The sequence below is a fragment of the Corvus moneduloides genome, chromosome 4, assembly GCF_009650955.1.
Source record: "Corvus moneduloides isolate bCorMon1 chromosome 4, bCorMon1.pri, whole genome shotgun sequence".
Lineage (NCBI taxonomy): Eukaryota > Metazoa > Chordata > Aves > Passeriformes > Corvidae > Corvus > Corvus moneduloides.
Window position 1 is genome coordinate 35,305,013 of NC_045479.1, and position 10,001 is coordinate 35,315,013.

General features: G+C 42.6%; 1 protein-coding gene across 1 annotated transcript; it reads right to left on the bottom strand.

Annotated features, from left to right (window-relative positions):
- Window positions 1-1,031: 1,031 nt before the first annotated feature.
- On the bottom strand, window positions 1,032-4,779 carry RPS16 (ribosomal protein S16). The gene is made up of 6 exons (XM_032107360.1): window positions 4,660-4,779; window positions 4,526-4,581; window positions 3,718-3,819; window positions 2,960-3,056; window positions 1,357-1,404; window positions 1,032-1,229 (listed from the first exon to the last, which is right to left on the bottom strand). Exons 2-6 carry the CDS (start codon window positions 4,571-4,573, stop codon window positions 1,084-1,086), a joined length of 441 nt encoding a protein of 146 aa, XP_031963251.1. The 5' UTR covers window positions 4,574-4,581; window positions 4,660-4,779; the 3' UTR covers window positions 1,032-1,083.
- Window positions 4,780-10,001: the final 5,222 nt, after the last annotated feature.

The following is a 10,001-nucleotide window of genomic DNA, read 5'->3' on the forward strand; positions in this document are numbered from 1 at the left end:
AAGAGAAAGCCCAACAAAAATTATAGTACCAAGGTGCTCCTCTGATAATTCCAGTACTGGCATACAAGCCTGTGACATTAAAATACCAGGCTTGGAGAGCAATACAGCAGTATTGAGTAGCTGGGCTCTCAGTGTCTTAGTCTCCAGTGTTTCTTCCAGTTCCACTCCAAACTGGCTTACTAACACAGAAAACAGCTCAGGGCTGTGCTCACACTGGTTGGGTCAGCTTGTATCCAAGGCCTCACACTATTACTTGCAACTCTTCCTAAGGACAGAATGAGTCTTTTCAACAGACTGCTGTTGGTCCATCTCACACTTACTCAGGATTTACATTTTGTCCTTGGGTCAATGGATAGGAACTGAAACTTCTCCAACATTTAATAGCCACATTCTCTAGCTAAATTTTTGAAAATTACTTTTCAACTCACTTTTTCCACCCTTTCTTCCTCCAAGGCTTTCAAATTGCCTTGCAGCTCGTAACATAAGCAGTTACTCCTCTGTGCTTGTACTGTGCAAACATGTGGTCGAAGGATTAATTACTCAGACCTAATCTTAAAACACAAAATCCTTGATTTTTTTACAAAATACTATTTTTAAGTGAGTATTTCAAGTTTCCTACATTTAGACACACCAGTCCAGGACTCTGTCTCTGCATTATCTGGTAATGCCAGAGTTCAACACACCCCCTCTCCTGCCCCCATAATTACTTTGGTTTTCACAATGTCGACTACCAGAAAGGTTAGGATGCAAATCTTCCACAAACCACTGTGTTGTTGCATGTACCCACAAAATCCACCATGTGAGCTTTCTTTATGTTTGGATTCATCACACACATTCATCAACAGAAGAAAGCTCTTCTTTATTCTTAAGACCCTAACTGCCCAGAATTACTATGAAAAGATAAAAAAGAACTGCCATCAGCCCTCTGATTTCATTTGATACAAATCCCTTTGTGTATCAATCTCAACACACAGTGAAAAAAAAAAAAAATCTATCTATCCACCCAAGAAAAGGCAATTTAGAAACACGAAAATTATCAAATTCTTTTTGTTTATTGACTGTCACATGATTTAGAGACCAATTTTAACGGTAAGACTTCTGGTAGCGTGCACGAGCACCAGGTCCTCCAAATTTCTTGGATTCGCAACGGCGAGGATCTGCAACAAGCAGAGTCCTATCATACTGGATTAGAATGTCCTTGATCTCTTTCTTGGAAGCTTCATCAACATCTGTTTAAAAAAAAAAATCTTTAGTGTAAGCAGTTGCACATGGAACCATATTAATACCTTTTGCAATAGAACAACCAAAAGCCACACACTGCCACTTCAAGCTAATACAACAATCAAAGTTACTTACATTTTTGATAGTAAGCCACCAAAGCTTTGGAAATAGCTTGACGGATAGCTATTAAAAAAAGATGAAAGATCAGTAAGGATTGCAAATCTATTCAAAATTTAAACACAAAGTGTCAATTATCTGAGAAATGTGCTATTTTGTTCACTGCCAAATTGTCCTTTCTCTCCTTAATATCCCCTCCCACATACTCCACGTGACCTTTGGCAAATCGTAAGGAATCTGTGCCAAGAGGCCACCCACGACTCATTTGTCGATTTGACAACTGCCAGCTAACCAAGACATTGCACAAGAGCTGTCTGATCACCTTCTCTCCCGAGTTACTAACGCAGGTTCATTGCCTATCTACAAGCGGTCAACTTTCAAAATCCTTAGACAACAGTTCTCTGAAATGTCTATACTTTTCAACAAAGATAAAATTGATTGTGTGCTGAAAGACTAAGGAGGCAAAAGGGTCAACAGGATAGTCTGCTTGCTGGAACAGAAAAACTAGCACAGTAACCCACAGTAACCAGAACTCACACCACGAGAATGGGAATAACTGTCAGGATGTTGTCACACTTATCTGTCAAAACATTAACATCAGGATTTTGATGAAAATATGAATGTTCTGAAAAACACATGCTACCAAGTTTGAGCCTGAAATTTGCCTCTGCTTTTTATGCAGCATCAGCTCCACTTCATGAACTACAATCAAATTAGGAGCAGAACAAATCTATCTTTTGTCAAGATGAACTCTTATCAACAGCTAATGCAAATATATTCCCAGCCTTCTCTGCAAGGGGAAAACTGCCCAGCTTTGTTCATCACCTGAAAGATGCTTCTGAACAAGATGGAACTATACAACTAAGGATACAATTTCTAATGCTAAACCCCTCCCAAAATCCTCTCACACTGCACAATGTAAATGTAGCTCCCAAGCATTTCCTCAAAACTTCATCATTTTGCTTCATTCGGCTTACTCTGTTACAGCTTTGCACATAAAAGGTAATTAATAAGCCCTTATGAAAAACTACATTTGCACAGTGGAGAAAGAAACAGAACAGAGTTTGGCAAGTCACTATCCCAAACATAAGCCTCTTAACTACATGGCTGCATTGGGTCTGGCTGAGGTATTTTCCCGTGACAGCTCTCACTTGGTCTGTGTTCTGGCTACAGCCGAGCAGTGCTTGCACAGCACCAAGGCTGTGCCTACAACATTTCCCCGTCACCATTAGGCTGGCAGCAGTCAAGATCTTGGAGGAAACATAGCCAGGACAGCTGATATTCAAACTGACCAGAGGATATTCCATATCAGAGGATGTCTGCTCAGCAGTAAAAGCAAAGGAAGAGCACCTGCTACAGGTATTGAGGTCCCACTTCCTGGGAAGTGGCTGAACATTGCCTGCTGACGGAAGCCTTTTGTTTTCCTTTGCTTCAGCACAGCCTTTGCTTTTGCTTTAATAATCTGCCGTCCTGACCCACGAATTTTTCCATCTTAGTTTCTCCTCCTCCCCATCATGATAAGGAGAGAAATGACACAGCAGCTTGGTGGGCACCTGGCATCCAGCCAGCATCAACTCACTAGAGTGGCTTTGCCCATTCCAACCCACACCAAGAACCATACCATAGATTTGTGCTACGTGGCCACCACCCTTCACACGGACTCTGATGTCAACACCAGCAAACCGTTCCTTCCCCAGGAGGAGGACAGGTTCAAGCAGCTGGGAAACAAAACACAAAGAAAATTCATTTGTAATGAGGATTAGAGCTTGTAATAACTTACCAAATACTCTGAAAAATAAGAGCCTTGATTTTAAAAGCACACACCAAGGTCAAGTACACCGCTTGCAGAGTTCTTTAACATTTACTAGCGCTGTCGTAACATACATTTACTGAAGTCTTTGGTTTATTTCAGTTTCAAATATCTTAACAGCAAAACACATGCACATGGGAATTAATAGCAAGGGAACAGTTTAACTAGAATGCCGTAACTACATGTAAAAAGTAAGTTCATTGAAACTGAAGACCTGGAATAATTTATAGGTAGTTTTCTCCACTTAGATTCTCTCAGCATTTTCCAGCAGCTATTGTATAAAGTTCTAAACAACCTTTTTAAAATTAGGGCTCCAATGAGGGCACCTATTTCAGCTTATAAGGTGTACAGGAAATGCAAAAAATACTTCACATTAAGTGAAACCTGTTAAACAAAACACCCCATCACAGAAGTGCACTTTACTTAATTTTCATAACAGCATCTGTATTTTAGGTAATCAGTTAACAACCAAAAATTTGGTACTTTCAATAAGACAAGCAACTCGTCTCCAGTATCAAGCAATTACATGTATAAAGGGGAAGCAGGGTGGATGCTGGGTGGATGCTTACTTTATACTGCAGAGTTCTGGGCTCAATCATTTCCAGAGGTCTTCCATTAACTTTAATGAGGCCATTCCCTCTCTTGCAGTGGGCAACAGCCGTTGCAGTTTTCTAAAAAGCCAAATGTGTATTAACACAGCATTCCATTTTTGCATAAGCAGCAGGAACTTCCATTTCATTTTAACCATCTAGCAATCTTAGTCTTATGCCCGAAACTAACATTTTGCACTAAACAAAACAGTACTTCTCCTTACACCTTCACAGTATTAAGGCAACATCTTAATAAAAGTTTCAGTGTTTGATTTATAGTTACAAGATCTAGTTGTACACGACGGAAAAGACCCCTCCATTCTACAACACCCTTTTTTTACGGCTCGTTTCGTCGCAAAAGATTGGTACCGTGAGTTACTCGAGACTCTGCATTCCAGCAGTGAGAACTTTACCTTCCCGCCACCACCTCACAACGTGGCCCTCGAATACCAGCAGTGGTAAGCCAGGCCGCTGTGGACTGGGGCGGCAGCGTCGGCCACTCCCGAAGACTCCGGTGAGAGGCAACCCAGATCCACTCCCGAGCCGAACAAACCCTTCCCCCCAGCTCCGCAGCGCCCCAGGGACACGGCGCGCTCTGGCAGCCACGGAGCGGGACACGTGGGCTGCCGAGCGGGACTCACCCCGCCGGCCCTCCCGCGGCCAAGCCCCGCCGCACGGCCCTGGCCAGGTGCTGCGGCCGAGACACCCCGAGCGCGAACGGCCCAAAGGAGCGGCCCAGCCCGGGAGCGAGGAGCAGACGGTGCAAGCCACCATGCCCACGCCTCACCTTTCGTCCGAAGACCTGGACGCTCTGCAGGGGGCCCTTGGCCGGCATGGCTGTTCCTGCAAGAGAGAGGGAGCGTTATCAGCGCGGGCGGCCGGGGGCGCGGGCGGGCGCGGCCGGAGCGCCCCGACACTCACCTGCCCTCGGCGGCGGCTCCGCGGAAAGGCCGGACGGGGCTTCCTGGCCTCGGATCAGGGGCGCGGGCCGCAAAGCACAACGCCAGCGCTTCCGGCAGCGCGACAGAGCGCGCGCCCGCCTCCGCCCCGCCTGGCGCGCTTTGCGGCAGCGCAGGGCCCCGGCCCCGCTGGAGGCCCCGGGGGCGGCGCGCGGCGGGCAGGGCCCGGCCGGGGCACGAGCGGCGGGCAGAGCGCTGGCGGGGACGCGGCTGCGGGAAGGGCTCCCGGGAGGGATGGGGAGCGGGGACGCGGCTGCGGGAAGGGCTCCCGGGAGGGATGGGGAGCGGGGACGCGGCTGCGGGAAGGGCTCCCGGGAGGGATGGGGAGCGGGGACGCGGCTGCGGGAAGGGCTCCCGGGAGGGATGGGGAGCGGGGACGCGGCTGCGGGAAGGGCTCCCGGGAGGGATGGGGAGCGGGGACGCGGCTGCGGGAAGGGCTCCCGGGAGGGATGGGGAGCGGGGACGCGGCTGCGGGAAGGGCTCCCGGGAGGAATGGGGAGCGTGTGCAGCCTGCGAGAGGCTTTGTCCGCTGCTGACACCGCAGTGCACTTCGGTGGGTGCCGGTCACAAAGCAGAACCTAGATGGGCTTCTGCTTTAAAGAGAACATAATGATGCCATGCCTGAAAGGCTTACAGTCACTCTTTGAACCTCCTCGAGACGCAACAATCCAAATTACATAGCTTTTATAATTTTAAAGTTTGGTTAGCTGGAGAAGATGATGCATTAAACCCTGTCTTCTAGGACTGTACGCTCTACACTGTACACTGAGACATATTCAGGCAATGCTTTATACTCATTTAAATACTCAGTAATTGTTATATTTAAGATCGACTCAGAGTTCTCTTTAGATTTAGTGCATTCAGGGAACCCCACCAAATTTAGCTTCTGTCTGCGTTTTTTTCTTGTTTAATACCTGTCATAAAATACGGAATTTAAATCACTTTCAGACTGAAAATATTTTACTTCCAATGCTGTAGTATTTAGTATGCAAAATTTTCCAGGACAAAAGGAGAATCTTTTGATGAAGTGAGGTCACGCTTCTTAGATATTTTAAATGATACGGATTTAAATTACTATGATGAATTAGAAAGTTGACTGCTCAAATGCAACAATCAGTTTCTTTGTCTTTGGACAGGATTTTAAATAGTGAACATTAGTCATCAGTCATGTGAGGATTTAAACAAGCACTTAGCTTTATGCAATTTGAGTGATTAGTTCTGTTCAAGTGAATAGGACTGTGCAGAATGTGTAAGATTTGGCACATCTCAAACCCTCGATTGTACAAAGCTTTAACATGTGACCTGAAAAGTGATTTATTTTTTTAAGGCTGTTTCTTAAGGAACAGTGTTCATGCAGTCACACGTGTCTATCATCCAGTGTTTCTCTGTCATGGAAAGGGAATGGTCACCCTCTTGTTAGCCAATTTCAGTTAGTTTTTGTAGATGAGTGGAAATCTCAAAATCGATTTAGGTTTTACATATTTTGTGAAAATAGGTGGCTCTGCATAGCGGAGATCTTTAACTTGCGCAATGAAAGCAGCTGCAGGAGCTGAAATATTAAGACATTATAAAACCTTTATTTAGGTGAGAAAGAGAAAAGATAATACCTAATTAAGCCAGTTAGACAAAAAGGTTCAGCTAAGACTTACGATCAACTCAAAGGTGAGCCATTAGTAATTCAGTTTTGTTGGGTGCCCAGGGAACTTTTAAAGAAGAAGAAAGCAAATCTAAATCTATTCCCTATGTGGGTATTATCTGAGGTCTGCTACTGAAGACCTATGTTTTAATATGAAGTATACCATTAAATAGGTATTTTTCAAGTGTTTAAAACTTACATTTTGGGAGCATGCTTTCTTAGGTCTTTAAAATTCATCCTCATTTGGGTGTTCATCTGCTGCATGCTCTTCCTGGAACTGAAAGCAATCATCCTAGAGGAGCCTGTGTGAAAACCAGGGATATGCCTATGTACATGTATCTGTCTGCCTTCTAGTAGCAAAAGAAGACAGTAACCAACATATGTGATCAGTTCGCCTGGAAGATAAGGTTAAAGGCTTTGTGCTGCTTGTTCCCTTTGCTTTCTAGCATAAAAACAGGAATAAGAGCTAAGAGGTTGTAGGCTGTAGCATTGTAAGAGTTAATTGGAGCATGAATATCACCGTATACAAAACAAGCAAAAAAAATGATAGCAGAATGGAAAAGAAACCCCTCAGGTAAGATACTATACTTTTACAAAAAGTCCCAGCACTAACAATATCCCTATTTAGTTTTACTGAGCTCAGAGTACTCTAAAATGGTAATGTGTCTCAGATTTCAAAAGGAATACATGGTATGGATCTCCAAGCACCACCTACAAAGTCTTGTGTTCACTTCCTTTTTATTTGTGAAATAATTGCACCTGTGGAATGTAAGGCATTTGTTTGGTGGCCTTCTTTTTTTTGTTAACCTGACTTCTCACCAGTGTGAGGACTTACATAGCGAATAATCAGACCCAGAGAAATTAAGGTGTGTTTGCTGGTAAATCACTCTTAGTAGAAAGAGCATCTCATTAAAAAGCGGGCAGGTTTGTACTTACCTAGATAGGACATTTTATTATTTCCTAATAGAAGGAAAACTATTTGGATTTTACTCAAATGTAAGTCCTTGATTTCGCAGTCATTCTGCATTCTACTAACAGATGATGTGTTGTGTATCTTTGTAGCAACAAAATTCTTACAACTACTAAGTCTTTCACATGAGCATTTAGTGAGGCTCTAGTGGATTGAGTCTCACTGCCTGACCTCCTCTGCTGGTTTGACCTCTTTGCAGGCTGTGATGTAAGGTGCTGCTGTGACCTACTCATGTCCCACGGACCAGCCACGTGCGGTGCTGCTCTCTCAGTTTTCTGGAAACAGTGAGGGTATGGCAGCAGGATGTAACACTCTTAAGGAATGTTTCCGACAACGTCTCCAGTTGTTGCTTCACTTTGTGACAGGAGCACAAACCTTGTGTACATAACAGGGCTCCACAGGGAGGAGGGCTGGAAGGGAATGGCAGGAGGTGGACAAAGGTGAGCTAAGCAGTCAGTGAGTTGGGCTCAGGAGAGCAGCATTGAATCTATTTGTTTGGAAATTTGACGGTGCAGAGCATATGGAAAACTGCAGTACAAAACCTGTGTGTCAGTCCACTGCCCTCCAAGACTGTCAGGCTGATGTAGTGCAACCCATGAACTTTAAATTTATACTTATTTGTTACTTGAATGCTCACAATTTATTCAGCAACACAGGAGTCAAATATATTGAAGATTTTTGTGACTTACGTGCTTGTGTGGGTTTTTTTTATTTCTGGGATTTTATGTAAAAAATATGTTTTTATGTAAAACAGTAAGTGACTGGACTTCCATGTGAAATCATGATGTTGGTTCTCCACTTGGATCTTGTCATCTTTGAAATCAAATTCCCTTGTAAGTTCAGAAGGTAAACGTTCAAAGAGGACGGCATTTTAGCTTCCACTTAGCACAGAATTATGTAGCTGCCAAGAGGGTAAGGCAACAAAGAGTCAAGGTCAGTATATTAACAAGGCCAGCGGTAATGTGACTCTAAATTTCCTCCTGTTTAAAAAAGAGAGAAAATGCTCTCAGTGGATAAATAATTGGACAAATAGTGAGATTATCTTCCTTATGTCTTGTCTGAAACATAATAGAAAGGTAAGAGCTATGGCAAAATACAGTCAGTTACTTCTACATATATTGTCATAGGAAATAAAATTATTGTGAAAGGAAAGGAGCATTTAGGGGAAATACAAAGAAACATTCTTCTACACAGTCCATAATCACATTTAAAAAGATCCGCGCCTTCTACCAGAATGTCCTGATTTGCAATTGATTGTACTTTTGTAGAATTTTGTGTGGTTTTTTAGCAGAGTGGATAATTTTAACCAGGGAACAGATATCTTCAGATTTCATGCATGATAAAGCAAATTCTCTGAAGTTTTTACTTCAGACACCAAGATCATCTCTTCAGAAGGCAATGTTGGTCTTGCACCATTTTGTATCTTTTGAAAATTAGTGGATACCTTCGCTAGGAGGTATGAAGTATTTCAGGAAAGAAGATACTGACATCCTTTTTAAATGGCAGCTCTTATAATCTGAAAGGTCTGGGATACCAGAATATAGTTCTCATATTACATTTTGCAACTGATGCATGCTTGCTGATAACGTGTAATTAGCTAATGGATCCCATTATTTCTGAGGTTTGCTTTTCACAGATCATATTCATCCAGGCAACAGCTGAAGAGTTTTCTAAACTCAATTAGTGCAAGAATGCTGTGGCCAATGGAAAAATGTTTGATGCATGCCAGAAAACAAATCTTCCCAGCTCTTGAAAATATGTTCTGAAAACAAATATGGATCACACAAGATTTTCATAGCAATAAATATTTTTTTTCCTAAAAATATATTTAAAATCTAAAGCAAAATTTTTGGATTAATTATCCTTCTCAAATGAAACTCTGTAGCATAAGCTCTGGAACATAAGGATATGGGTTATCCTGATTGGTGTGAATACTGGCTCCCATTTGCAGGTTAAAAATGTTAATGTCGCATTGAGATTGAAAACACAAGCCAATTTGTAATGTAGAAATTGACACAGTAACAGGCTCATTCACACTGGAATTCAATGCATGTAAATAATTAGCAATACAGTCATTTACTTAGGACCAGGCTTAGCATTGCTACTTGGGAAAAATCACAATTAATTATTGTCTTGACTTTCATTTTGAATGAATAGCTTAGCTCTTTCAGTACAATAAACAAAAGAAATACAAAGCCCATCTTGTATCTGAACATATAGACAAAGATTAAGGCTCATTGTTTCAGCTCTGTTACCTGGCTTGTTGCTGAAATCTGAAAAAAGTTGTGACAAATTTGCATCCTAGTTACAATGGCTGGAAGTTTGTATTATCAGTTAACATACTAACTTTCCAGATGGAAAGTTATGGCTCATTTTAGAATCTGTCTCTATATGAAAGGCTAAAATTTCATGATCTAGGATTTAAACTTAGAATATATAGTTGATCTCTCTTGCAGCATACACGGCTTTAGTGAAATCTATTGACAGCAAATTAGAATTACTTAAAACTCTACTCCTCTGCATTCACAGAAGCTGCTTTTAAGTATGTGTGCGTGAGCTCACACACTCACACTTGTATGTCAACAGGAATCAAAGCTGTAAGAAGCCGACCTGGCAACAACCCAGTACCCCCAAGCTACACAAATAAGCAAAGAAGTAAATAGAATCACGTACATGAAACAATTTATTTTCTTAGAAC

Bases quoted from the DNA above. Each gene is read 5' to 3' on its own strand.
- RPS16 (XM_032107360.1), bottom strand. From the start codon at position 4,573: ATGCCGGCCAAGGGCCCCCTGCAGAGCGTCCAGGTCTTCGGACGAAAG. The intron at 3,057-3,717 runs GTAAGCATCCAC...TTTGTTTCCCAG, and splicing joins CCAGAACTCTGCAGTATAAA to CTGCTTGAACCTGTCCTCCT. The intron at 1,230-1,356 runs GTAAGTAACTTT...TTTTTTAAACAG, and splicing joins GGTGGCTTACTATCAAAAAT to ATGTTGATGAAGCTTCCAAG.